Here is a 27,375-nt window from a genome sequence, read left to right on the forward strand (position 1 = left end):
TCCATAGAAAATAATTTATTGAAATCACAGCTATACATGGGCGGGCGCCCAAGGCAGCGCGGCCCCGGCCCGGCTCGGCCCAGCCCGGCCTGGCTCAGCCCGGCGCGGCGGGCGGGGGGCCCGGCGGCAGGGCAACCGCACTCCCCACGGCACGGACAGACGGACACGCTGCCGTATGTACAGAGTTTACACGGAATAAATAAGGGACATGTACAGAGGAGTGGGAGCGGGCGCCCAGGCCCCCCGGCGCCCGCCCCGGGGTCCGGGAGCCCCGCCGGGCTCAAGGCCGGGCGCCCTGCTCGATCTGCTGGTGCTGGCTGCGCACGGCGAAGCGGTTGACGTGCACCGGGATGGGCACCACGATCTTGGGGTTGCGGACGGGCTCTCCCGAGCGGTTGCTGACGTTGCCGGCCTTGATGCGTTTCCACTTGGCGCGGCGGTTTTGGAACCAGATCTTCACCTGCACCTCGCTCAGCTTCAGGGCGTGCGCGATCTGCGAGCGTTCCGTCAGGCTCAGGTACTTCTTGCAATGGAACTCCTTCTCCAGCTCCAGCAGCTGCTCGCTGGTGAAGGCCGTGCGGCGCCGGCGGCTCTTCCCGGCCCCGGAGCCCGGCGGGGGCTGCTCGGCGGCGGGGCCGCCTTTGCCCTTGCCCTTAGCGCCCAGTGCGGTACTGGCGGCCGCCCCGTCCAGGAAGGGCTCCTCCTCGCTCTCTCCCGCCGAGCTCTCCTCCTCCCGCTCGCTGCACGGCGTCGCCGCCGACTTCACCTCCAGCTTCTCCTCGTCCGAGCTGTACGCCTTTCCGTCTGCGGGGCACACAGCGTCAGCGCCCGCCGGCTCGGCCCCCGCCCCGCCCCGTCCCTCCGCGCCCGGAGCCCCCGCAGCCGCGGGGGAGGCCTCCTCCCGCTCCCTCGGCGGGCGGCTGCAGCTGCTCCCGCAGCCCCGGACCCCTCCATCACCGCGTCCCGCAGCCCCGGGGAGGTCGAAGCGACGGTCCCAGCCCCAGCAGCAGCCCCGCACCGGGCTCTGCCGCGGGCAGCGCCAGCCACTCCAGTCCAGAACCCCAATGCCCTGCTCCCCGCAGCCTGCTCGGCTCCGAGGGGCAGCACCCACAGACCCGGCGGGCACGCTGGGGTCTGACCTCCCCAGCAGCTGCCCCATCCCCATCCCACAGCCCAGCCGTAGCAGCACAACGGTCTTGGTCCAGCAGAGCACGTCACAACCCTTCAAGGGCTTGTCTGGACCTCCACATTGGAAAGAACCTTACCCCTCAGGTCAGCCCTCCCTGTCCCTTCTCACTGCACCAGACCATTGATTCTGTTCAGCAAGAAGCCAGCCAAGAGAAGCTAAAAGACTGTCCAGAGTATCCAGAGCCAACAAACTTCCTTACTCTACAGGACGTGGGGTGTCCCACTGCTGGCTCTCCCTCCTTAATCCCAGGACCCACCAGTGGCTCTCTGTGCAGCCAGGGAACAATGGGCTGAGAAAGCTGATGCTCAGGGCTCAGCTTCCCCCAGCAATGTGCAGAGGGGCAGGACAGAGCCTGCCAACATCACACAAGAGACAGCACCTCATCCCAGGCCACTGGACAGGACGCAGTGCTTAGACCACTGCGGACACCTCTCCTATGCTGTGAGGATATTGATAAAGTACAAGGGTATGAATGTTCTCCTCGCAAGCTTCTTCTGTCCCAAACTGCTGACTGAATGATTAAACAGCCATGGAGCAAGGGAGGACATGGTGGGAGATGGGGGAGGAAAGAGGTCTGGAAGGTGGTCACTTCCATGGTAGAAGGGCTCAAACAAAGTGAGAAGATGTCCCCAGTCACAGCCAGGGGTCATGAAGGGAGGACCCACAGCTATGCACAAACAGGTGAGGAAGCTTTTCTGTCATGTTGAGACTAGAGGAGACGAGAAAATTCTTCAAGTCTGACCCAAGAGCATGAATCACTGCCGGAAGGAGCCAGTCCTGAAGCACTCCCACTCAATATAAGCCAACATGCAGAAGAAGAAGCAGCAGCTCTTCAAACTTCTAAGCAGTGTCCAGGTACTGGCACATGCAACCCAGGCCACTGGATCTCTGGCCACCTCACCTCATCTCAGTGGGAAAGGCAGAACAGACCTCAGAAGCCTGACAGGGCGGGGTTCAAATACACAAACAGCTACTGCAAGAGATTATTTGAGCCCTGAAGACAGTGCTGGGAGTCTGGTGACGGTGTGAGAGCCCCCATTTCCCTTGTCAGTCCTGCAGCAAGTCTGTGGCTTCCTGAGAGCAGGTGGCCAGTTTTGGAGATCTGGATTCATCTGCCTGCTCCTACTGCTTTGTATAGTGGGAAGAACAACTTGATCTCTGTCCTGCTGCAGAAGAACAGTGACCTCTTTCTTCCTGAGGGTTGGGGATGGGGATGAAGACACCTCCTATATGCATAGTGGATACGGACCCAGAGAATCTGTGCTGGCCAGGCTGAGGATTAGGAGCAGGTGGCAAGGAGCATTTTGGCTGCAAGCACTTTGCTGAAGAGAAGGAGAGCTTTCACTTCTGTGTACCACCTCCACCCTGTGGAGCATGGGGCCTGACAAAGTAAGAGAGCTCTTATGAGGAAATCATTGTCTTCCCCAAGAGCTCTCATAGGTCCTGCCCTGGCAGTGCAATTCCCCAGGGATGGAGGATGGCATCCCAGCAGCCACACCAGCAAACAGTGCTGATGAGGCAGGTTGCTCCTGTCAGCCCAGGCTGTGCCCAGGAGACTGGAAGAAGACTGAGCTACCACTGCAACATGACAATTTGTAAAACAGGTGCTATGTCTGGATACTCTCTTCTTAACTGGACCCCAAATTTTGAACAGTCTCTAGCACTCTCACATTTGTGTTTTATAAAAGGGCTGGGTTTGCAGTAAGGAAGTTGGAACTATTTGACGACAGAATCTAAACCAGATGTTTTCACAAAGAAAATTGGTATATTGGTTTGTTAGTCACCTACTGTGTCCCCAGCGAGGAAGAAACGGAGACAGAGGATCCCACACATAGTGTAGGGGGTGTACACTGAGACTTCCAAGGCCTTTGAACAGGAAATGAAATTGTCATGAAGCAAAGCATCATGAAAAATCAACGAGAAGCAGTAGATGAAGAATAGAGCTGACCCTCTGGTTTGCTCTTCACAAAGTCCCAGCTGTTCATTGATCCTAGGAAAGACATTGAAGAGGGCCTGAGGGAGGTCACAAAAATGCTCTGAGCTGGAGCACCTCTGCTATGAGGACAGGCTGACAGGGGTTGTTCTCTCTGGAGAAGAGAAGGCTCCAGGGAGACGTTATTGCAGCCTTTCTGTACTTAAAGGGGACAAAAGACACAGAGAGGCTTTTAACAGGTCCTGTTGCAATAGGACAAGGGGTTTGACGGTTTTGAACTCAAAGAGGGTTGATTTAGATGAGATATAAAGAAGAAATATTTCACAGTGAGTGTGGTGAAACACTGGCTCAGGTTGCCCAGACAAGTGGTGGATGCCACATCCCCTGCAACGTTCGAGGTCAGGTCAGACAGGGCTCTGAGTAACCTGATCTAGTTGAAGATTTCCCTGCCCATGGTCTTTAAAGGCCCCTGCCAACCCAAAACATTCTGTGGTGCTGTGATTATGGATGTGGAAAGCACGGTGAGAAGAGTTGGGTGTTGCAGGAGACAGAGCTATTCAAACAGGATCAGGGAAACCTGGATCAGGAATTGGTGTTGTGACAGCCAGAAGAGCCTCGTGTTGGTAAGCATGCAAGGAAACAACAGAAACTCCTCCTGCCCCCGACTGAATGTGCAGTCACTACATCAACCCAAGAGAGGGTCTCAGACCACAGCCTAGATCTCAGAGGAGACCTGCACAGCTCAGGAACAAACCTACTCTCAGGAGAGCTGTGGAGAGCTGGGTGTTGAGTACCCTTATCCCAGGGGTCATGCTCTTTGTTGCAGCTGTAGTAACAAACCAGACTCCAAGCTTTGCTGCTTCTCACCACCGGTTTCCCTACATGTCTCTACCCACTCAAGAAGGGTGGCAACAACTGGAGGCGAGTTTGAAACCTAGAGGACGCAGAGAGAGGTCCTAAAATAGGGCATTGACCTCTTTGGTTGATCTGGCAAGCAACTGATCTTGTGTTCATAGAAACCTGCAATGGAGATACTAACAGAGCCCGGGGACAGAAGTATAAGTGTGGTTATAAGTCAGTTGATGTCAGTAAAACAGACAAAAGGAGGCATTTATTCTTTACGTGGTTCTTCTACAGATAAGAGATCTCTGGAACACCTTGGCTTGGGATGTGGCTGATGCCAGGGTTATCATTCCTTTCTGGTGGACTCCAGGGGAAATTAAATAAAGTCACAGAAAACAAATTGGTCGAAGTTTACTAAATATACAGAAACAACAACTGTCTCAAGAAGCCCCTGATGCAGATGGTTGGATATGAGGAAAGTGTCATTTTAGAATTGAGCATTGCACAGATTGTGCTCTCTTGCTCTTGCCTGGACAATTGCTTTTGGCCAGGGCCACAGACAGGATGTGAGCACAAACTGCATTATAGATGGTTTTTGATGACTCCTTTTGACACAAATCATCTTTCTCTTCCCTAATATTGGAAAAAGCCCACAGCAATCTGAGATGGTTAGTAAAACAGACCCTACTGTCCATCTCTGGTACAGTCAGGAGAAATATTAAGTATAGGAGAAGGTGGCCACATTTGGCCAGACAAATCCTCTTGGATCTGGGCAGAGCAGCTCACAGAGTTGGGTCCACGTGGGTACATGCCTATGCAGAAAGACAAGCATCCTTCATGGCTCCGGAGCAAGCACAGTGCTCAGAGGCAGCAGGGAATGAGCTGGTAATAAGACATCTTCCTTTCCATATGAGCCAGTTGCAACCAGAGAAGTCTTAGAGGTAGAATTTCTTGGATTCGGAAGTGGTCACTCTCTGGGACAGTTTGTCTGAGTCTCTTGGGGGGAGGGAACATGTTGGGCTCGGCTACGGAGGAGCCACGGAGGGAGACCAAGCACAATGCAGTTCATCTGCCCACAGACTGGGAAGATGAAGTCGTATGGACAGGTGGTTTTGGCCAGGGCAGCGCTGCCCTCGAGGAGACTTTCACAATAAAAATGAGATCGCATTGGGTTTTTAACGCAGCATGGAGGCTGGGGAGCACCAGATGTGCACCAATGCCCTAATAACCCACAAAGGCAATGGGGAGGCAGAATGCCGCCATTGTCCTAAGTGAGGGGTGAGGTTCAAGGGATACCTGAGCGAGGAAAATGCTCTTCTGAGGGAGGAACCAGGCAGGGCAAGGGAGATACCTGAGCTTATCCAGGAGAGACTAAAAAGAGGATGGAGAACAAGCAGCCGAGCAGTGCGAGAAGCAGCAGAGACTTTGCAGCATGCAACCATGCCAAGAAGCCTGTGAGACAAAGGTGGATCTCAGGAGGGGTCAGGACAGGCCACGCCAGAGAAGCAGCAGTTGGCTTGTCTGGGTCTCGCCGCAGGGACCCCTCACGCCCCACGCTGCAGGAGCCGAGGGGGAAGAACCGAGCGCTGGACCCGTCTGAGAAATACGGAGCAACAAGTCCCCGAGGCCGGTGGAGGCGCACTCGGGGAGCGGCCGCAGCGCACAAAGGTGAGGACCCCGATGGGAGCTGCCCCCAGCTGCAGCGGGGAGTCCCGGGAGCAGCGCTGCCGCCTGCCCGCGACGTCGGGCTGAGCCGGTGCCGACGGGGCGCGCGGCGGGCAGAGCAGCGGGCAGAGCAGCGGGCAGAGCAGCGGGCACGGCAGCGGGCACGGCAGCGGGCACGGCAGCGGGCAGAGCAGCGGGCACGGCAGCGGGCAGAGCAGCGGGCAGAGCAGCGGGCACGGCGGCCGGGACGGAAGGGAGCGCGGCTGCGGGGACCGCCTCGGCGCGGGACCTGCCCCGCCACCGCCCCCGCGGGGCGGGCTCGGAGGGCACTCGGAGCGCCGGTAGCCGCAACACGGCGACGCCGGGAGGCACCGGCCCCGAACGCGGCATCGTGCTGGGGACAAGGGGCAGCCTCGCGCCGGGCCGAGCGGGACCGGGTCCCGAACGGGGACCGGGATGAAGATCGGGACGGGCGGGGAGGGCTGCGGGCCGCCCTGCGGGCCGGGCCGCGCCGCGCCCCGTCGCCTTCCGCCTCGCTCGCCCGGGCCGGGTGCCAGGACCTCGGAGAGCTCCGCGCCGCCGGCCCGGCCGCGGCTCCGGGCCGCTCCGCTCTGGTGCTGCCGGGCGGCCCATGGCACGCCGTGGCAGCCCCTCCGACCGGCCGCGCTCCCCCCACTCCTGCGCCACGGCCCGGCCGAGGCGAGTGGAGTCCGCAAAAGCTGCGGGCGCTGCGGAGCCGGCCCCGGACGGCAGGGAACTGTCCCTGTCCTCCCGTCTCGGCCCGACGGGACGGACAGGGAGCGCAGCCGCGGGCAGGTCCAGCCGCCGAGGCCGTAGCGACCCCGCCGTCCTGCCCGCTGCGCCCCGGCCCCCAGCGCCCGCGGCTCCGTGGCTCCCGTCCTGGCGAGCTCGGGCTCTGCGGGGCCGCCATCCCCAGGAGCCGCCGGCGCGGCGGGGAGAGACCGGTCAGGGTCCTCCCGGGGCTGCGGGGGTCCGGGAGAGGCGGGCCGGCCGCTCTCCGCCGGGCGGGGCGGGCCCGCGCCACTCTTACCTGCCAGGCCGGGGAAGGGGTCCGGAAAGTGCAGCGGCGGCTCGGGCGGCCCCTTGTCGCGGCCCGGGGGCAGCTCCTCCGCCTCCAGGCCCTCGGCGCCTCGCCGGCAGCCGGCGTCGGGGGTGGCGCGCGGCGGGGGCAGCTCCTGGGGCGGGTAGAAGCCGTCGGGGGGCTCGGAGAAGCTGGGCAGGGCGGTGGTGAGCGCCACCATGGAGGGCACGGCCTGGCCCAGGCTGGCGCAGAAGGTGTTGGTGAGGCGGCCGGCGAAGGAGGCGAGCGGGGCCAGCGGCGGCAGCCCCGACTGCAGCGGGGCGTGGGACAGCGCCTGCGGCAGCACCAGCGGCCGGTACGGCATGAACATGGGGTACCCGGTGTAGAGCAGGTGCCCGGAGCGCGGCGGCGGCGTCCCGATGAGCGAATCGATGGAGAAGGCGGTCCCCTGGCCGCCGGGTCTCTGCATGGCGAGCGGGCGCCGCCGGCTCAACCGGCACCAACTTTCCGGCGAGCTCGGGCCGCCGCCAACTCGCCGCGATCCCGCCGCCGCCCCCGGGCCCCGCCGCCGCCGCGGCCCCGGCCCGCGCCCGCCGCCTCCGGTGGGCTCCGGCGCCCAGCGAGAGCTGCCGCCCGTCCGCCCGCTCGCTGTCTCGGCGCGGCGGAGTGAGGCGCGCTCGGAGCCGCCCGCCCGCCCCGCCGCGGGGGGGCCGGGCCGGGCCGGCGAGGGGAGGGGGAGGAGGGAGGGGAGGCGGGCGGGGGTGTCGCCCTCTGCTCTCATCCATCTTCCGCACATCACGGTCGAGTTCCTCCTTCAGCGCCCGCTCCGCCGGGGCAAAGCGCCCCGCTCCCCCGGCGCGGCCGGCCCCTGGGAAGGCACCTCCCCCTCCCGCCTCATCAGCTGTTATTAATGGTGATTGATGATTAGCAATTACGGGGCCAGCACAAGGGTGCTTTTGTGGGGACGGGACGGGGCCGCGCCGCTCGGCACAGCCCTACCCGGGATCACGGACGGGGCGAACCGGCCCCGCAATCGGCCCGGGCCGGGCCAGCGCTCTCGGCGGCCGAGCCCGAAGGGAGCGGTCCGGGGACGGCGGCGATGGGCGGGCTCCAGGGCCCCGACGGACTGGCCCTGGCCAGGTACTGGCCCCGTCGCGCTGCGGCCGTGCCGTGCCGTGCCCGCAGACCGCCCCGCAGACCCGCGGGGCCCGCCCCGGCCAGGGCCCGGACTGCCCCTTTCCCGGGCCAAGAGTCTCTGTGGGCTCGGAGCGGGATCTCCGTGAGACCGGCGGGCTCGGGCGCCGCGGGGCCAGGGGAGACCGCGGGACCGCCCGCAGACGCACTCGGGCCGTGGTGGGAACGGAGAGGGCTGAAATCCGAAAAGGGGCCCCCCGTCCCCCCTTGTTGCTCCCCAGAGGCCCCGGCGCCGCGCCCCGCGGGGTGGTCCCGGTGCTCGGCACGGCGGGCGGGAGCGGGCATGCGGCGCGGAGCCCCGGCGGCGCGGGGTCGGATGTCCCGGCCCTGGCACTCCCCCGGCCCCCGCTGAGCAGCACAGAGCCCGGGGCTCGACCCCCCGCACTCCGAGTGCCACACGCGTCCCCCGGGTGGCGGCCGGTGGCCCTGGTGTGCATCGCTCCGTCTGCAGAGCAAGCGAGACCCGTGTGAGCTGAAAGCTCCTGAGCTGCGGCGAGAGCTCTGCGGCTCCGCTACGCTCTGTGTGTTCGGGGAACATCGCCTGCCCCTTGTGGGGAGTCTTCACGCTAAAGCAGAGGACTTCTCCCCCCAGCTCAACATTTAGGTTGTGCTCCTGTCTACAGGGAGCTGCTCACGGGGCCTGCAATATGCTGAGCATCAGGCAAACTAAAGCCCTGCTTCAGAAAAGCGTCGGGATTGCTACGTAAAGCACTTGGACGCTGAGAAATGCCACAGCTGAAGTCGTGTCTGTGCTCACTCTGTATTTTCAGTGGCACAGTGACACGCCAGACCTCCATCTCTCACCTAGGGTATTCCTCTTTTCAGGCCCCCTGTGTTTTCCTGCCTGCGCTCCCTCTTTGACCAGGGATGCAGTACCTCTGGCTGCTTAGCTACCCAGGCTCCCTGGTGGCATTACTATCTGTATGAACACATGGATTTCTAAACCATCACCTTCTGCTCTGTCCCTGAGGAGATCTGGAACACCACTTTGCTGCAGCCTTGAAGCACATGTTTTGTGTGGGACATGAAAGCCCAGCCATGGAGCTGGACACTTGGATCCTGTGTGGAGTGTGTAAGTTAGGCAAAGTGGGTATACCGGGTACTCAGCCTTCCTCCACTAAACAGGCACAGTCTGACTCCCCAGGGTCCAGCTATGACATCACAGAGCCTCCTTTTTCTTTCCTGTCTTTTGTGCCTTTCTCTGTGGCACATCCTTGCAGTCCCAAGGAAATATCCCTCTGCAGCGAGAACTGCCCTGCCCCCAGCCAGGGAAACAAGTGTGGAAAAGCCAATGGTAAAATAATCATCCAAACTCAAATACTGAATCCTAAAATTGAGGTCCACTGTATCCCTGTCACCACTGATGCAAATATCTCCCACCCTTGGATCACTAAGGGAGAGAGAGATGCCTGTGTTTGCAGGTCATCAACCAGTCAGTCCCTAGTCCAGGATGAGGGCCCAGATTCCAGGCTGGGAAGGAAGCTGGCAGTGAGGAGCATTTGGATGGATCCCACCATAGGGATCAGTTGTGATACAAAGGACATGGTCCAGGTCTGCAGGTCAGCATCCATATTCTGTCTGTCCTTGGCCCAGCTCTCCTGGCATGTTTGTGGGAAAGGGACCTTTGGGTTGGAGTCATCTTCATGCACACAGTTTGGGTCCATTCCCTGCTATCACTACACCATGAAGAAATGGAAAGAATAGCCTGCGTTACTGGATCTCATGACTGCGCCTGAAGAGGCCCAAATCCAGGCAATGCAAACAGCTTCCTGACTCCTGAGCAATGGAAATTTGATCATTTGTTCAATGAACCTTTCCTACGTAACCTTCAACCCACACCTCACACCCTCAGATAGGTTAGCAAGATGTTTGAGAGCAACAGGAAACTGCTCTACTCTGTGACCTTGCTGGGAAGCTGAATGAGCTGGGGTGACGTGTCTCCCACAAGGGAGGATGGTGGCCTGTGCCGACAGCAGCAGGTCCTGCCTGAAGCCTGGAGCACAAGCTCCATACTGACTTCTACACATCAATATCTGGCACCCAGTAAGTCCCTACTTGTGTCTCCAAGACAGCTTCTGCTTACCTCATCATACACTTGCATTACCTGCAGCCCCTGTCTCCCTTCAAACATTCAATCTCTGTTCCATGCTGGGAGCAGCAAGGAAAGACTGCTTCCAGAGGGGTGGGAAGCCAGGGAGCAAGGGCTTGAAGTCCACAGGGTGAAGTCCACAGGACCTGAGGAAGGTGAGCAGAGCAGATCTGGTGACAGACAGATGCACCATTTGAGTAAGCCCTCATTCCAGAGGGCTGAACCCCCATGAGGGGTGAATGTACTCAGGGTCCAACAGCTTACTCCACTCTGGTTTACTTTGTCTCTTCAGACTTTGTAGTAAAGAACGAAAGAATCTCATATGCCAAATCATGAAGCCAAGATTCAGATAAGGAAAGGTTGAAGGACTGCAGAAAAAATTAAAAAGTTGCAAAATAGAGCAAAGATTGTGCTGCTGTATTCCAAGGTGTACATGGAACGGGACAGGGCTCCCACACTCATCATCCTTGCAGGGTGAGCCAACTCAGAGTGAGGGTCCAGGTTGCACATGATAACTCTGTTACTCTTTGGACCTCCACAGGTTTTCCCAGTTTCTGTAACTTCTGTCTAATCTTCCATAGCTTCTTGCTGTCTAGTGAAATGCAGTTTCCATAGCTTCCACTTGAGGCTCAGACCTCCACTGCTCAGTTTGCTCCCTGGACATCTCTCTCTCTCCACAAACCTTCCCTGCAGGAAGTCCCTCACTTCTGGTTTATCAGGCTCCATCCCTCCCTTGCAAAGAGCCAGTGCATTCCCTTAATGTGCCTTAATATACACCGTCCAACATGCCAGGTACAGCAGAAATATTAATTGTGTGTGCAATTGTAAAGCCCCTGGTCTCATTGCACTCTCAGCTGTTGACAGAGACCTCTCAGGACCTCACTGGGTACATTATCAGACATTTGGCTAAGAAAGAGTCTCAGGGGCACACCTACTCTCTCCTTCTGTTTTGAGGTTGCTGGGTCATGCCTTGTGTTTCCAGCCTCAGCCTGGTTCTGAGTCTCACCAGGCTGGGATCCAAATTCAAGTCCAGTCTCTACCAGCAGTGCCTTCAGCAATCACAGACCAGCCTGGCCTATCTCATCCTCCATCATGCCACTGCCTCTGTCCTCAGTCTGCCTTTGCTTTCAATCCCTCTTCTCTGGTTTCTGCATTAGAACTGCTGAAGCTTTTTCCTCCTCCTCCTCTTTGCCGTTCCTTGCTGCAGACACATGATCATGGATGAGTCCATTTGCCTGTTTTTCAGGAGTCAGTAGGCAAGACTGGAAAGTGTCCTGCTCAACACTTGACACTTGGGACACAGTGTCTGTGCTGAAGACCGTGCATGACCTGTCTGGCTAGCGCAGTGGATCTGCCCTAACTGCAATCTGCTCAGCATAGGCAGAGGCTTCTTAGGAGAAAACCATCAGCCTCTAAAAATGTCCTTGCTTGGAACACAAAAGGGGGATTCTCAGAGGCTGGTAATTTGGGAAAAGTTGATCCTAGGCTACTGGGCAGAAAAAGAACCATCTGGGCCAGCTCTCCTCTCTGAGGTGAGGAGTCTAGAGTGTATTCCTGGAGCACCGGCTGTTGGCCAGGTAGAGGCCAATTAATTTTTGCTGTATCTGTAATGGGAAAAGTTCTGAGACAGACACAGAGCATGGCAACCACAACTGCTACAGTTAAAGTGTAATGACTGACTGGCAAATGAAAGCAGGTCTTCCTAATGGAAACTGCTATGCAGCCTTAACTTTATGCCTCTACCTGCTCCACTTACGATCTCTGCATGGAATCTAGCACAACAGGACTAAATCTAGTCACAGCCTCGAGGCATTCCTGCAATATAGCTGCTAAACATATTAAAAGCAAGCGTAACGTTGCAAAATTATTTACTCAAAGTACGGGAAATCTAGAGATTAGTCTGGCTATGGCCATGGTGCTGTTTGAGTGAAGCTGGGCTCCTGCCAGGCACAGACTCTGCTATTGGATGTGCCCATGACATGGTCCATCAGACCCTGCAGCCACACACAGCCTGGGGTGGGCAAGAGCTCACAGGCAAGGAGCACCCAGGAGGCCCCAGGTGGCCTCTGCAAACATGGTCCCACAGGCTTTCCCTGACTGCAGAGCTGCCCCATGTGCTTCCATCTTCAGCTTCCGACAGCAAAACCTGTCACAGTCATCTGCAGTGGCTATGGAAACCTGCACTCACACCTGGGGAACGTATTTCAGAAGCAGACCTGGCAGAGCCATAGCTGGAGCAGTAAGAACCCAGGATCTTCATTAGCAGCAGCAAGAGCAGTCCCAGGTGGATGGGTTTGCTGTTGACAAGATCTCAGAGGAGAAATTTTTGTTCCTGTAGTCTTGGGCAAAGCAGGATCCTTTGACATATCTCTTTAAGGATTATTCTGCTTAGGAGAGCCAAGCCCTCCCTCCGTCCTGGGTTTGGATCCTGCTCTGGGAAAGCGATATTAGCCAAACTCTTCAGATAATTTATGGGGCTGCTAAGGCACCAGACTGGTACCTCTTGCACTTTTAGCCTGGAAGCAGCTCTCTCCTAGTGCACTGCTCTGCCCCAGTAATTACTTGAGCAGAGTGCTCTGGATCCTTTAGTTCAGAAGATATCCATCATCTGCAGGTCACTATATGGACATGTCTCATAGCTCTGACAGAACTAAAGAGCCTATGAGCAAACCTGATATTTTCAGAGTGCAGGATGCTGGGCTCAGAGCAAAAGGGGTTATGCAGCACCATCCACAATACAGGCTGGCACATGACTAGTGCTGTCTTCAGCTGGGAACATGGTCCAGTCCCTGGCACCACTGGAAACAACCTGGCTCTATTGTCTTTGTGCCCTCCCTTCAGGCACTTATCCACACTGATGAGATCCCCTGGAGCTTTCTCTTCTCCAGGCTGAAGAGTTCCAGCTCCTTCAGCCTTTCCTCGTAGGAGAGGTGCTCGGGTAATTTTTCTGTATTTAGATATTGCTATTTTGTCACCACTCAAGTTTCTCCAGCTTCAGGTCCTTGAGGCACTTTTTGTTGGGCATTTCCTTGTCTTCTGACCATTTTGATGTCCTCTGCTCTCACTGCAAAGTTATATCAAACCTGCTTTTGCTGATTTACACTAAAGTTGCTTTTGCTGACACCTTTGCTGGTAATTCCTTAAGCGACCTGAACCACTCACTCACAGCAAGCGGCTGCAGGGGGCAAGGACGGACAACCCAGAGAGCACCCTTGTGCCAAAGGGGTCTGCTCCCCGGGATTCACCTGCAGAACATGTCCCCGTGCTCACCTCAGGGCCGTCAGCATCTGCTGCAGCACCTCTGGATGGAAAAAGAAGCGGAGGAAGCATTTGGAGTCACGCTCCCAAGGGGGAAGGACCAGAAGCCCTCGGCACTGGGAGAGCTGCTGTTGGGCCAAGCAAGCCCCCAGTGTGAGCCCAGCAGAGCTCTGCACAGGGCTGATCAGAGGGGCAGTGTTGCTGTCAGGGGTCACAGCCTGCGATGAACACTGAGGTTCCTACTGCCCTGAGCCAGAGCACTTGGGGCCTCCCCAGGGGGGATCACAGCCAGGGTCATGGGGCAGCCCCTGAGGTGCTCGTGTGCTGGGGAGAGGATGGGGTTTGCCTTTGAGTGTCACATCCAGCCCTGAGGTCCTTTGGAACCCCCAACCACCGCCCATCCCACAGGGTGAAACACCACTGCCAAACAACTGAGGTCTCAAAGCTAAAGCTCGTGAGAGAAATGGAGTAAGAGCAAATATTTAAGCAACATTATAAATGCAGCATCACCATTTATTCCAGAATGTCTTTCTCAGAAAGCAGTACAGGCAGCAGATTCAGAGCTCAAAGCTGACAGAACCAGTACAAACCAGTGGGGCCAAATGAAGGAAACTAAGGGGAAGTCAGAGGTGTCGATGAGGTGTCAATGGAGTGAGCAGCGTTGGGAAGGGAAACTGGGGCTCATTATCCTGGGCCGAACACAGTCCTGGCAGTGACAGCACAGTGCAGAGGAACGACAAGACTGTGGTTCAGAGATCTGTAATTAATCAGTCTGATCTCCTTGGGACTGGGCTGACCACCGTGCAGGATGAACCCTGCTCTGGGCTAGGGCAAAGCATACAGTGATTTTTAAAAAAACTAGAGATGAGAAATCTACATCCACCATGACAAGCTGTTCTAAGATGCAATTAACTAGAAGATTAATTGCACTTGCTATTAAAAATGTGTTTCATTTCTAATTCTAATTTCTGTGTTTGCCCAGCTCCAATTTCCAGCCACTGGGTCTAATTTTACCTCCAAGTGCCACTCGGAAAGCCTGGCAGTGCTGAATGGACGCTGCAGGGAGGTTTGGCAAGGCACAGCAGGGTCCAGCAGCAGGTGGCAGGAGGTGATGGAGGGTCCCTCAGTTCTCCATGGGAGTGGGATCCTAGCCCCTCCCACCCTGTGAACCTGGCACTGGAGAACAGGAGCCCACAGTTGCACACAGGACTCCAAGGAGCAACCATGGTGTGCCCAACCCCAACCCCTCTGCAGCTCCTGCTGCCAAGGAGTCACTGCAGCCCACCACCCCCCCACGGTGCTCCTCTGAACCTCTCCAACTTCTCAGACTTTCTGACACCTCAACCCCGAAGCAGGCTGCCCCAGCAGCAGAGAGGGCAGAGACCTGCAGGTGCTGGGCCCCAGCCCCAGGTGACTGTGTCCCACACACATTCTGCATAACGAAAACCAAGAACTCAGTGAATATTTCTGCTCTGCATTTGAAACAACAATGTGTAATATTCATATTTTACAGTGGTAATGAAATACTTTCTATTCCATCAGTAATTAAGGAAGATGCTAAACTGTGTAAGTAACAATTTTTATAATGTGCAGGAGAAGAGCTTACATCCAAGAGTATTTAACTGGCTAATGAATTCACTAAACCATTTATTTTTTTCTTTATAACAAATCATGGCACACTGGGGAACTTAAGATTACTGGGGGGAAAAAATCCGATGTCTTGTCAGTATTTAAGTGTTCACATGGATATCCAGGAAACTACAGACCAGTTAGTTCAACATACATCTCTAGCCAATCACAGACAAGCAACCAAAGGATGTCCTGGGTAAATTAGCCAAAGCTAGAATCCAATTTAACCTAATTCAAAAAAGGTACTTTCAAATGATTTTATGTAACTTTTTTGTAAGCCTAGAAGTTTGATACAGCTAATGAGAGACAGAGTATGCTTAGATTCCTGTAAGTCATTTGACTTAGTTCTGCAGGACATTCTAATGTGAAAAATTAGCTGTATGCTGCAGACAGTGGGCTCAGCATTAAGAGATCCAAAAGAACTGGGTGACTGAGAAGACTTATCCTACACAGCCATTTGACAGGTGTATTTCTAGCTCTATTCTCTGCATATCAACATTACAAGTTGTTAGCAATCACTGAGAAATAAAGAACAGTTGCTGATAAAATTACTGGAGTGGATAAAAATGAATTGTTGGGATGGTAAAAGTAATATGTGGCACTTACTCAAGACAACCTGATCTTGGTTGCTGGAAACACCAGGTACATGAACAGGCTGATTTGTGCCTCCAAGTATAAGGTGCAACATACAGGAAAGAAGAATGGGGCTTCACTTTAACTCAAGGACAGCATCCCCGACAGTAATGAGTCTGAAAAACATTAAAGGTTGTGACGTGCCACCTGAGCACAGACAACACTGAATTCAGGGCAGCGCTGCCCAGGCCTCCTCTGGGGCTGTGCAAATGGTCAAGTGATGTCAAATACAAATCCAAGGTTCCTGAGCATTCGTGTGGATCTCACATCCACAACAGAACAACCCTTAGACAATCACAGCCAAACCCCCTTTTGAGTGCTGTGCACAGCTGTCCTCCCTCCATCTCCAAAGGATGCACTGGGACCAGTAACAGCCCAGGGAAAGCCTGTGGGTGTAGTAGGGGCTGGGTGACAGCTTCCACACAGGAACAGCACAGCTGAATAGAATTCCAGCCTGAGGAAGGACAGAAGGGGCAGGGATCTGTATAGTTCTGAATAATATGATGAAGAGGAACAGACAATAGGTACCCATATATTCTTGGAAAACAAGAGTTAAAGGGCATCAAATGAAACACAACGGTAACAGCAGAAAGATAAATAAAAGTAGGTGATCAACACAATGTGCAATTCAGCTCTCCTTGCCACAAGGACATCAGAATGCTCAAACATACACAGGTCCAAAAAGTGACCGTTCAAATTTATGGCAGAAAAACCAAATCTCTCCACAACCAATAAATACAAAGCCGCCTTTTTGACTCAAAAGTAACTACAATGTAGATTACAAGTGTAGGGTGGGGACGCACATGCTGGGGAAGAGCTTTTCTCTACTTGCTTTGTCTGTTGTCCTTCTGTAAATACCACTATGGTTTACTAGTCTGCTCCTGTTATGGCCTGCCACTCTCCCAAGGAACAGGAAAGATCAAGTAAGAGTCAAGCAGGTGCTCGAGGCTGGGAAGCTGCAGGGAGGTGCTGATTCTGGTGATCTCCCAGAAGAGGGTACCAGGGATGGGCAGTGCTTTGGCTCCACAGGGGGGGTCAGAGCAGGATCCAGGGGCTGCAGCTGGGCTGGGATTGAAACTTCTATCTAGAACTGGGATGATGTTTTACCCCTCAGATGGTTGCACTGAGAATGTAGTGATGGACTTGCACCTTTCCAGCAGTCCTGAGAGTGCCTCTTGCCATGACAAACCCAGCTGGATGCTCAAGCAGGAGCAGTAGCCTGTGTCTAAGACACATTCCCAGCAAATCCAGCAGCTTCCTGTGCCTGCAGCAGCTGGTAAAAACACACCAGAACCACACACCCCTGTGCTAACAATGCCTCATGCTCGCTGTCCTCAGTGGAGGCCACAACCTTCCCACTCAGGATGGTTACACTTCCCTGGCAAAACTGTCCGAGCAACTACACCCAATGCTGCATTAGGAATTTCCCATTCTGACACCTGAGAAAATAGCAAAGCCTGTTAAATTGCCAGAATGTGCTCTGGGCCATTAAACCTTTTTAAGTCTCTTCTTGTAAATGTTTTTGAAAATCAATTGCTAATAAATTAGCATAACTGAGTTAAACTTGGAGCATTTGCTCTTAGTCCGCTCTTAGCTCAAACCTTTCTGCTTGTTTCAGCTTGAAAAAAGTGCTAAAGCTTTTCTGGTGGGTTGATAGGAATTGGTTTGGTTTTTTTTCCCCCAGTAATCCTGGTCCCTCTATAAAAGGTTCTCCCCTTTTCCTACCAGCCTCACATTCCTTGAAGTTATCCCGTGGTACCACAAACAGTGAACTCACACCCTTTCGGTTTCAGTGGGAACACAGACAAAATTCAGTCTATGAAGACTGTGCCCAGGGATGGCTTGTCCCTCTCTCAGCCCTCTGACCTCAGCCCTCCCACGCACACTGGGACACCCTGCCTGCAAACCCAGTGGCTCTGAGAAGAGCCCTGGAAATGCACCTGCAGCCTCACACGGGTCCTTCATGCAGCAGGTGCCCATCTGGGCCGTAACACCTTCATCCAAGGAGGACTGGGATGTGCCAGGAGCTGACCAGCCTGCTTGTGCAGGAGCTCCCTGTGCCCTCGTGTGTGCAGAAACCAAACCCTGCGGGTTCTCCTCTTCCCACTGGAGCTGTCCTCATCACCCAGTGCAGAGCAGCCTCAGGACTGGCAAAAGCAGCCAGCCAGACCCCAGGAATGCCTGTAAGCTTAACAGCTGCAAGTTAACAACTACAAAATAAAGCAAACCATTAAATTCAACCTTTCCCTCTCCTTAAGGTGATATTATTTTAGTGCCTGAGCATGCTTTACTGATCACAGGCGTAGGGACAGTGCTGGAGAGAAGGACTGTACACCTGCCACATGTGCTGCTCTGCATTCTGCCTTCAGACTGGGACACTGGGTCAGGCTAAGGCAATTCCAGACTCTGCTGCCACCAAAAGGAACAGGCCCTCCTTTTTCTGCTCCTTGTCCAGCCACAGACATCATCTGGCTAAAAATGAACTCTCTAAAGTGCTGATTAGACTTTGGGAACAAGACCACTGGACCTGATCCTATAAACAAATCACCTGAGCAGACAAGCCAGCTCAGCCAGAGGAAGGAGGTGACTTCAGGCTGGGTTCCTGCACTGGTTTGAGGGAAATGCACTTACTGGTCTGTGGTGAGAGGGTGGACCATTATCACAGTATTTTAAAAGCTTTGGCTCCCCTGCTTACTTCATCCCATCATGGTTTGTCACATCGAGCCAACACCTTACCTCTCTGCCCCTGGATGCCATAAAACACATCGTTAAACCTTTTTGAGATATACTACTGCAGTAGTACCTACACACAGGCAGCCACAACTGCTTTCCCAACACCTTTTGTGTGCTTGTACCATGTAGACACATCCCTCTTGTATCCTGTTAGCATTCCTGCTGTGGTGCATCAGGAATGGCATGATGAACTTCGTGGAGGGATTTTGGGCTCACCACCTCAGAGCAGTAGGGCCTTGGCTGTGTAAGATGACAATAACTGGGGGCACAGAGCTACACCCCATGTCCCCACAGAGGCAGGAACAGACACCAGCATTGGGTCTGTCAAACCCCTTCACCCTCAGAGCTGTACATTCCAGTGTCCTGGCACTGACGTGGCCACAAACAGAGGCCTTGCAGGACAAGTGCAGTGAGAGGAGGGACCCTCAGTGCTGCTCTGGGTACCTGTGCCAGCCACAGCAGTTCAGGTACTCCTTGAGGCAGAAGCAGAAATGGAGTTCACTCTCAGCAGATCTTTAAAGAGTAGCTGGTACTTTGCTTTCTTTACAACTGTGTCCCTTTACCTTGTCTGGAGTATGGTGCAACCCAGGCAGCAGCACACGGTCCCATACGGTGCTCAGGGGTGGCTGCTCTGTGCCCAGGAGACCAGAGTTCTCAGGGAACGTTCCTCCTCACCCTGCAGTTGGGTCCTCAGTGCTGCACAAGCACTGCTGTCCTGACCCAAGCTGCTAAACCAGGTAACCCAGACAAAGTACCTCCATGAAAAGGGGTTGTTTGGGACCCGCAGCTCCACACCCACCACACATTTCCCTCTGACAAGCAGGTTCACAGGTCCAAAAGTGCACATGACACCACCTGTGGCACAGCACATGCGTGAGCTCTGTCAGGACAGTCTTCAAGGCAAGGCAGAAGTTGTACCCAGGTGGGTACAACTGTACCTTTGGGTACAGATTGTAAACAACTTGACTAAAGACAGGATCCCAACAACTGCCCAAGGCACCAGAGCTGCCTGGTAAAGGTTAGAGTTTTTAGATTTGGGATAGGGAGACTTATATCCTACAACTAAGCCTATGATCCATGTGGTGCACTTGCTCCTAGTCCCACAAAATGCCCTAATCCCCATATCCTCATTTTCTTATTCTGGAGTCTGTCCTGAGTAATATAGACAAACAGAATGCTCCAAAACAGGTGCATGAGGCAGAGCACAAGACTGACTGGGACACAGTGACAGGCGTGGCACAGAGGGTTGATGTGGCCTGGCAGGAGGGGGTGAGGGGAAAGGGATAGCTGGGATAGCTGGATTGCATCAGTGGGGATGGAACATCTTCGCAGAAAAGCACAGCGAGACTGGAATCACAGCCCTTAGTAGAGAACATCCTCGAAGCCGAGCAGCAGGAACTGGTGCAGGGCACTTGGCAGGTGCAGCTGGGACAGGACCAGAAGCAGCCGGCCCTCCAGGAGGGTCCTGAGGGTGCAGCGAGCCAGGTGCTGCAAGGAACGAGGTCTGTGCTCCAGGGAGAAGAGAGACTGGTAGAAAAGTGGGTATTTCTACAGAGGGAAGAGAGGACCACAGGCAGAAAAAACTGAAGATATCATCTTGGTAGCAGAGGTAGAACCAGACACCCATTTGCCTTACTCACTGCTGTGCATCCTCCCTGTCCCCAACAGTGCCATCCCTGTGTCCTGCAATTTCCTGCCCACCCGCACCAGCCCCAGTTGACCCTGCGTCCCCATCTCCAGATCCTGGACATGTGTTCTCCAGCCAACAGCAGGCTCTTGTTCCCTCACCTGTACGACCTCCAGCGGAACTGCTTCCACCCAGTCCTCGGAGACGCGCACGTGGGTGTAGCTGTTCACCAGGGCCTCGATGACGCGTGGGCAGGTGTGGCAGTACCGCAGCACCTGCCAGGGAGAGAGCAGGTGAACACCATCAGGTAAGGTCCTGCAGGCCCCACTGTCACCTCCTAGAATGCTGCTCAAACCCAGATGTGGTAAATCTGGGGAACTCGCATCCTTCCCTCGTGCCAACCCAGGAGAGCAAAGCAGGCACGAAGCTCCAGAGCGTCCCTCCTGTGAAGAGGGTGACTGAGCCATCACCCAACATGCACAGCACAGCTGCTTTCAGCACAACTGGGTCCCCACAGCCTCTCCTCAGACACAGAGACCAGTGCACACCACTAGGATGATGATCTCAGTCGGCCTCACTGCTGCAATTAGCTTGTAAGCACCAATGCTCTGCTGTACACCAGGCTCCTTTCCTCATGTTTTGGTGGTTGAAGCATGAGCCATTCTGAGTCAGGGACTGACACCTGTTTTATGAGCAGCCAGACCATGGTACTCTGTGCCTCTGTTGAGGGCTGCACTTGGGTCTCAGGAATACAGGATTGTGCCTGTTTGGCACAGGGCTGCAGAGACATCCCGTCCCCATGTCCTAAGCAGTGTTGTGCCCATGCCAGAGGCTGCACAGAGCCACAGAAGACATCACACTTACTTGTACAATGTGTCTCTGGTGTGTCCCATGTCCATGCAGGTACAGGTGACACACTGACTCTGTGTACCTCACAGCAGTGCAGCCTTTGAGCACAGCCCACCCAGGCGCAGTCGAACAGAGACAGATCCCCCAGCTCTGGGCTCCCGCTCCCCACGGCCCTGGCCAGCAGTAGCTGTCAGAGTCTATTCTGGCTGTACCAGTGATCCTCATTATCTGGCGTTAATAGGAGATTAATTAGTGTTAATTGTTGATTTTCCTGTATTTTCCCAAAGGGGAGAGCAATCTGCTGATCTCCGGGCTGGGTAATTATTGCACTGCTCAGGAATTAAGACAGGAAATTAACCCTTTATCTGCTGGTGTCTCCCAGAGAGAGCAGGAGCTGGAGGGTGTGCCCCTGAGAGGAAATACCTCCAGAGGAAAAGGGCCAACACTTTCCAGAGCAAGTGATTATGGAAACCGGGTGAGTACCGTCCACACAGTTTAGCAGACAGAAGCAGGAGAGTCCTACAGGAGAAGTCATCAGGGATTCCCATACCAGAAATGACAGTTCTGTCTCCCCAGTCCCTGGGCAGAGCAAGCAGGACAGCAAGCAGGCTGTGATGGAAGGAACCCTGCTGTGACCCTCGCTCACACTGGGGCCCTGATGTCCACAGCCTTCCCCTCCCACCAGTCTCGCACCTTGAGGAGGGAGCCCGGCCAGATGCGGACAGCGCCGTGGTTGAGCAGGGCTCGCACCACGAGCTCCGGGCGATGCTGCAGTTTGTAAGCAGCTATTTGCAGGATATTGTGCAGGGCAGTGTTGCCGCCGTAGTTCATGACATTGACGTTTGCACCCCAGGCCAGCAGTAGCTCTGTGATTTGAGCGTTAGCATTCTTGCAGGCCAGGTGAAGCGGGTGCTGCCTGTCCCGATCGGCAGCGTTGATGCTGGCACCACTCTCCACCAGCAGCTGGCACACCCGGTAGTAGCGGTCCATGTCATGGGGCTCATGGTGCTGAGCACAGGCAGCGTTCAGTGGTGTTTGTCCCTCCTCATTCTTTGCCTCCAGCTCTGCCCCATGGCGCAGAAGCAGCTGGACGTGCTCTGCCAGGCCGTGCCGTGCTGCCACATGCAGGGCTGTGTCATCCTCCTCCTCTGTCCGACTGTTGGCACTGGCACCATGCTGCAGCAGCAGCCGGACACACCTGCGTGGGCCAAGGTGACTTGATGACCTACTCATCTCCATCTCCCATCCTACCTCCCAGCCCCCACACCTGTACCATTCCACAACTTTCACTTGTCCCAAGAGTGAAAAATCCCTGCTCCTCATGCCCTGGAGCAGCAGTTTTAAGCCATGATGACTGGTGAGCAGAGATACTGTTGCCTAATCCAAGCTAACTCCTGCACAGAAGTCTTAAAGTGTTGTCCCACTTGGCACCTGCTCATCTGCCCACTGGATCTGTATGGGAATGCCCTGAGTCACACAATGTGATCATCGGCTCTCGGTGGACGGCCAGAGAGCAGCACCTGGCTCAGCTGTGTCAGCTAAGGACTTGAGCTTGCAGTCACCTGTATGACCTCAGAGGTGATCCTGGCCCAGGAACAGGCACCAAGGCCGTCTCATTCAGCTGCACCCACCAGCAGGGATGAGGAGGGGCCCCTCCTACGTGGGATGAGACTCGAGGGGGAGGAGGGCCAGCTGTGCCCCCGGGGCAGAACTCACTCAATGGAGTCCGGGCTCTTGCGGAGGTGCAGGGGCCTGTAGCCATCCTCGGAGACAGCCTCGGGGTCGGCTCCGGAGCCCAGCAGCAGGCGCACGCAGTCGGTGCTGGCGGCTGCACAAGCCTCGTGCAGGGCCGTCTTGCCCCCCGGGGCAAAGTCGACGGCAGCGCCCCGGAGCAGCAGGAGCCGCAGGCAGTCGGTGTAGCCCTGGCTGGCCGTGATGTGCAGGGGTGTGGTGAGCTCCTGCTCATAGCTCAGAGACCACAGTCCTGCAAGGAAAGAGAGGTCAGGGAGCCACATCCAGCCACAGTACACAAAGACCTGCCCTTTCCCACAGGGTACCTGATGTATGTCCCCCCTAAGAGACTTGGGTTTCTCCTCAAAGTCCCTTCCCTGCAAGGCCCCTGTATTTGGAGTGACCAGCCGAAGGCAGAGATCTGTGGAAGGCTCTCAGGCTGCACAGCCCTGCTGACACGGAGCTCCAGGGAGCAGGAGCCCAGGGCAGAGGCTGTTCCCAGGCAGTGTACTCCTCACCTGCAGCCCAGGTGGGCACATGGGGTTTCTGTTGTCAGAAGCACGGTGGAAGAAGGGCCTGGGGCACCGTTGGGGCTGAAGGCAGTGAGGTGGCTGGGATGAGCACCATGCATGAAGCATCACAAACACAAGGAACCAGGCAGTAAAACAGAGAGGTGTCAGAGCCAGCTGCCATGCACACAGAAGATTCAGCTGAGCCCTGATGAGGGTGCAGACAGCAAGATTCAGCAGAGATGGACATCTAGGGCCCGGGACAGCAAGGGGCTGAAATGGATCCGCTCTCAAAGATGTTGACCCAACTGGAACCATTGCTGAGCTGGAAAACAGCCTGCAGATGCTACAGGAAAAGGGCTCCTTAACCCAGACTTCTGGCTGCCCACCCAGGCTGGGCTGGAGGATATGGCCCAAACTGCACAGCATGTTCAGCGCTACATCCTCTCAGCTCCTTCTCACAGAAGCAGCATGTGGTCAACTGTGTTTCCCAGGTCCAGGTTTAAGCTGAACCATCTGGAGGACCTAACACAGGGCTGTGACCATCCTTTGTCCAGCACAACAACAGGACCCAGCAGCCCAGCACACACACAGAGCACAGGCACACAGAGCTTGGCTGCAGGGCTAGTCACAGAGATTGACTCCCCTTTGCCCCGTGGGGAACCCAAGCAGTTCCCAAGCCCTTACACAACTCCTGTGAGAGGGGCCAGGTTTCCTGGGTGCACCCCGTGCTTCAGACACACATGCACACTTTCACAAGATGCACAGGAGAACCTGACCACATCCCCGTGCTCTCACTTCCCTTTGCACTCCTCCATAACCCAAGCAGCTCCTGTAACACACAATTCCAACAACAGCAATGTCCCACAGCTCATGCCAGAGGCTGAGCCCCACTGCCCCCACATACTCAGCCCACGGGGGTTGAACCGGTAGTTCTTCCACTCTTCCAGGTCACTGGTGTCAAACACAGCACTGGGGCTCAGGTTGTTCTGAGGGTTGCTGAGGATCTCGGCCACAATCTCCTGATCCCCAGTCAACAGGGCCTCCCAGTACACCTGGGCAGGGCCAGCTACCTGCTGCGTGCGGATGGGCTCCCGGCTCTCATCTCCTCTGCCTGTGATGCTGCCCATGACAAGCACCCTGACCCTTCTCAGAGACCAGGGCAGGACCTGCTGGTGCACCCCAGCCAGGCTCCGAGCCTGTGGGCACAGCCCCACCAGCACCCTGTGTTCTGGCCGAGGGGCTGCCTGCCTGCCCAGGGTGCTCTGCAGGGAGGGGGGACATGTCACACCCCTCTTTGGCACTGGTTGGGCACAGCTCAGGTCTCAGCTAATCTATTCTGGGAAACCTTGTGACCAAACACAGGCCAAGAGGCCGATAAAGGCTCTCTGCTCACACAGCAGTACCTCTGCAGTGCCCCACCGTGAAGGGAAAGCCCCAAGCAGGGCAGGGGGACCTGAAGGGTAGAAATGGGGACAGGACATCACTAAGACAGCAGAGAGGGAAGTTGTCTCATGCTCAGCCAGTCTGCTGTCATCCAGTGCTGCCCAGACCACAACAGCAGTCCTCTGCTCTGTGCACATCTCCACACCCTCACCCACCCTTCTGTTCCATGCATAACTCCTTGCCTTCGCCCACCCCTCTGCTCCATGCACATCTCCAGCACTGCACACCCACTTCCCAGTTCCACCTGAGCTCTTGGCACTAGTCAGGTTTTTAAACAAGCCATAGGACAGCTCCTTATAATCAAAGCCAAAGGAGAGATAGAAATAGTCACGAGGATCAGAAATATTGAAGGTAATTATCCTTTAGACTCCTTTCTTCTTTTCCTTGATATCCAGCTTTGCAGAGAGCCCCTGCATGACTTCAGTGCTCCCTTTCCATCCTTGGGCACTCTCCCCACTCGAGGTTGCTCACTGCTGGCATGTCACCTGAGATGGAGTTTTCCTCTGGCCCCACTGGGCTGCACACACCCACCCTGCCCACTGAACAGTGTGCATTGCTAACTCACTGTGTGTTTTGTTGACAATGTGTGTTCTAGAGAACACATCAAACTGCATGGAAGGCTACTAAGTGCTCCATTTAATTTTGTCATAGAACTACTTAGATCATGCAGCTAAACACAAGTTAAGTGACCCCAATAGACCACCAAGCAAAAATTACCAGGGGACCAGAGCAGAGTGTAAGACAGGGAACTTTACCCTTCTCAGTAATGAAAATAAATGAGCAAGTTCTATACTGACAGTCTCCAGTTCATTCTATCTCAGCATTCACCCTCACTAACTAAAATGCTGCCTGTGAAAGGGTAAAAAGAGGGAAGCATCTGGCAGATGTTCTCACCTGATGGAACCCTATATTTCTCCAAAGATAGAAGCAGACATCTCAGAAAAGCTTGAGGTTCCCAGTCACCCACCAGGGAGGTAGAAAGCTGTATCAGTTAACATCAGTGACACTAGACAGTTTACACTTCCTCTGGGCTTTTCAAAATATCAACAAGGGTGACTTGGGAAAGACCAGGTCACTAGAACCTAATGTTAAGGTCATTGGCTGGGTCAGTTTTAAGAATCTGAGCCTACAGACCAGTGAGATACAGAGCCAAGCCTCAGGTAACACAAAGGTTTATTTTGGTTTTTGTTCTACATCCTCAGCTGATAAATTTGGCAGCACATTTTCGTTCTGTGCTTGATGAATTTGGTTGGATTTTTCACATCTTGGTGATAAGAACAATTTCTGTGCAAGATCGTTTTACATCATCTGTTCCGTTTTCTCTGGTGCAAGACAGTTATGACCCCTCCACACCTGACACTCCTAAATTCTGGGAGTCTGCCTGTACCATGTCACTAACAGACAGCAGGAAGGACAGAGGAATGTCCAGGCTGCTCAGTACACCTCTCCCTTGAACACAGCAGCTGCCCTGCTTGCTGAGAAACTCATAGATGACATCAATGAGGAGGGAAGTAAAAGGGACCACAGAATGTGGAAGCATGCGTGGTAGCCACAAGATGTGCCTGGGCAAGGTACAGTGATGTACAGATGGGAGGAAACATCAAGGATGATCAGGTCCTACCTTCTGTCACTCAGGACAAGCTTGCTTCCACCATCTTTCTGCCAGGCTGGATTTCTGCTCCCCTTGTGAAATCCATCTCATGGAACAGAACAGCTTTCTGACACCTTCTCACTCAGGCACTCTCTCCATCTCACACATTTACCATCTATCCCAGCAGTCTCTATCCAGACAATCCTGATGATGTGCCCCACTGACAGCCCTTCCAAGGGCCCTATTGTCACTGGCCATCTTTAACAAGCCTGATACCATTTGTTCTACAGCCTTGGAATCCTCCTTCCTCATCCAAAAGCCATTCTTCCCAAATACCTGTTCCACCACCAGGGATTCCTCTCAACACTTTTCTGAGGAGCCCATGCCCTTTCTCTGGGCCACATCCTGGGCACTTTCTGTTCCCCATGTCCCAGCCCCACACACCCACCACGTTTCCTGCTAGTCCAGCGCAGCACATCCCCCCTGGTCTCAATGACGAGATTGACGGCTGCGCTCTTGGTGAAGTACTTCTGCACCGTGGCCAGGTCTCCAGTGAAGAGCGCGTTCTGGACCAGCAGATCCCGGCACTCCAGTGGCTCCAGGCGGCCGTGCTGGCAGCCCTGGCCATCGGGGCTCAGGCTGTGCTCACTGCGGTGGCACCGGGACCTTGCACAGGGAGGACACTTCCAGTGATCCGGCTGCAGCAAGTGCTGCGTGGCAGAGCTGAGGGGGAAGGTGCAGTCCATCGTGGGGAACAAACTGGACAACTCTGAGCCACACAGTAAACAAGCTGCTGCAGGAAAGAGCCTTTGTCCAAGGGTTTGACCTTTGCAGGTTGCTCCTGGGTTCCAGCTCCCCAGCGTCCAGCTGGATTCAGGCATAGGCCTGACTCACCCAGTATAAATAGTCCAGCTTGGCAGCTCCTCATCACCACCTCCCTTATTTTCAGCTGCTGGGTGCAATCACCAGCACAGAGTAGGCACAGATTAGGTAGCAGGCAGCCTGGAATCACTGTCTATGTGCTCATTTGCTCTGCCAAGTCCCTGCTCTGCTCTGTGCTACTGCAAGAAAGGAACAGATGAGGGGGGACAACCACAGAGCTTGGGAAAGATCTGGAGCAGACACAGTGTCAGAAGCCATAAGGGACTGAGGAGAGACCCCTTCCCTGAAACAACTCCACAGGGACAAAAAGACCCTCACAAGTCCCACATACTGCTCTGAGAACCAGTCCCTTCCCTGGGGCAGTGAGGCCCTGCCTCACCCCCTCCTTTGCTGCAGGACCTACCCAGGAGTCAGGCAGGGGCCCTCAGTGGGTCCTTTCTGTCCTGTTTCTAGAGCAAAACCAAAAATCCAACAGGTCCAAGAGCTCCCAGACTGATGTAGGCACTAGGAATGAAAATGCCACTGTAAGTAT

The 27,375-nt window shown here is 55.1% G+C and overlaps 2 protein-coding genes and 1 long non-coding RNA gene across 6 annotated transcripts; 1 reads left to right on the forward strand and 2 right to left on the reverse strand.

The window, feature by feature from the left end:
* Positions 1–7,346, reverse strand: GBX1 (gastrulation brain homeobox 1). Its single transcript, XM_064640181.1, has 2 exons — positions 6,682–7,346; positions 1–804 (listed from the first exon to the last, which is right to left on the reverse strand). The coding sequence occupies exons 1-2, from the start codon at positions 7,139–7,141 to the stop codon at positions 281–283; spliced, it is 984 nt and encodes a 327-aa protein (XP_064496251.1). The 5' UTR covers positions 7,142–7,346; the 3' UTR covers positions 1–280.
* On the reverse strand, positions 725–26,857 carry ASB10 (ankyrin repeat and SOCS box containing 10). 4 transcript variants are annotated; one of them, XM_064640153.1, is made up of 5 exons: positions 26,410–26,855; positions 22,401–22,668; positions 21,378–21,882; positions 19,997–20,110; positions 725–804 (listed from the first exon to the last, which is right to left on the reverse strand). In XM_064640153.1, the coding sequence occupies exons 1-5, from the start codon at positions 26,840–26,842 to the stop codon at positions 763–765; spliced, it is 1,362 nt and encodes a 453-aa protein (XP_064496223.1). In that variant the 5' UTR covers positions 26,843–26,855; the 3' UTR covers positions 725–762. The 4 variants fall into 4 exon arrangements, with proteins under 4 accessions (XP_064496223.1, XP_064496216.1, XP_064496232.1 ...); XM_064640146.1 differs by lacking the exon at positions 725–804 and adding an exon at positions 13,706–19,756 and having other exon boundaries at positions 26,410–26,857; XM_064640162.1 differs by lacking the exon at positions 725–804 and adding an exon at positions 13,706–15,591.
* LOC135405487 (uncharacterized) lies at positions 7,682–10,351 on the forward strand. The gene is made up of 4 exons (XR_010425830.1): positions 7,682–9,160; positions 9,288–9,425; positions 9,719–10,110; positions 10,248–10,351. It is a non-coding gene; the product is annotated as an uncharacterized LOC135405487 (long non-coding RNA).
* Positions 26,858–27,375: the final 518 nt, after the last annotated feature.

The sequence above is a fragment of the Pseudopipra pipra genome, chromosome 1 (assembly GCF_036250125.1).
Source record: "Pseudopipra pipra isolate bDixPip1 chromosome 1, bDixPip1.hap1, whole genome shotgun sequence".
Classification (NCBI taxonomy): domain Eukaryota; kingdom Metazoa; phylum Chordata; class Aves; order Passeriformes; family Pipridae; genus Pseudopipra; species Pseudopipra pipra.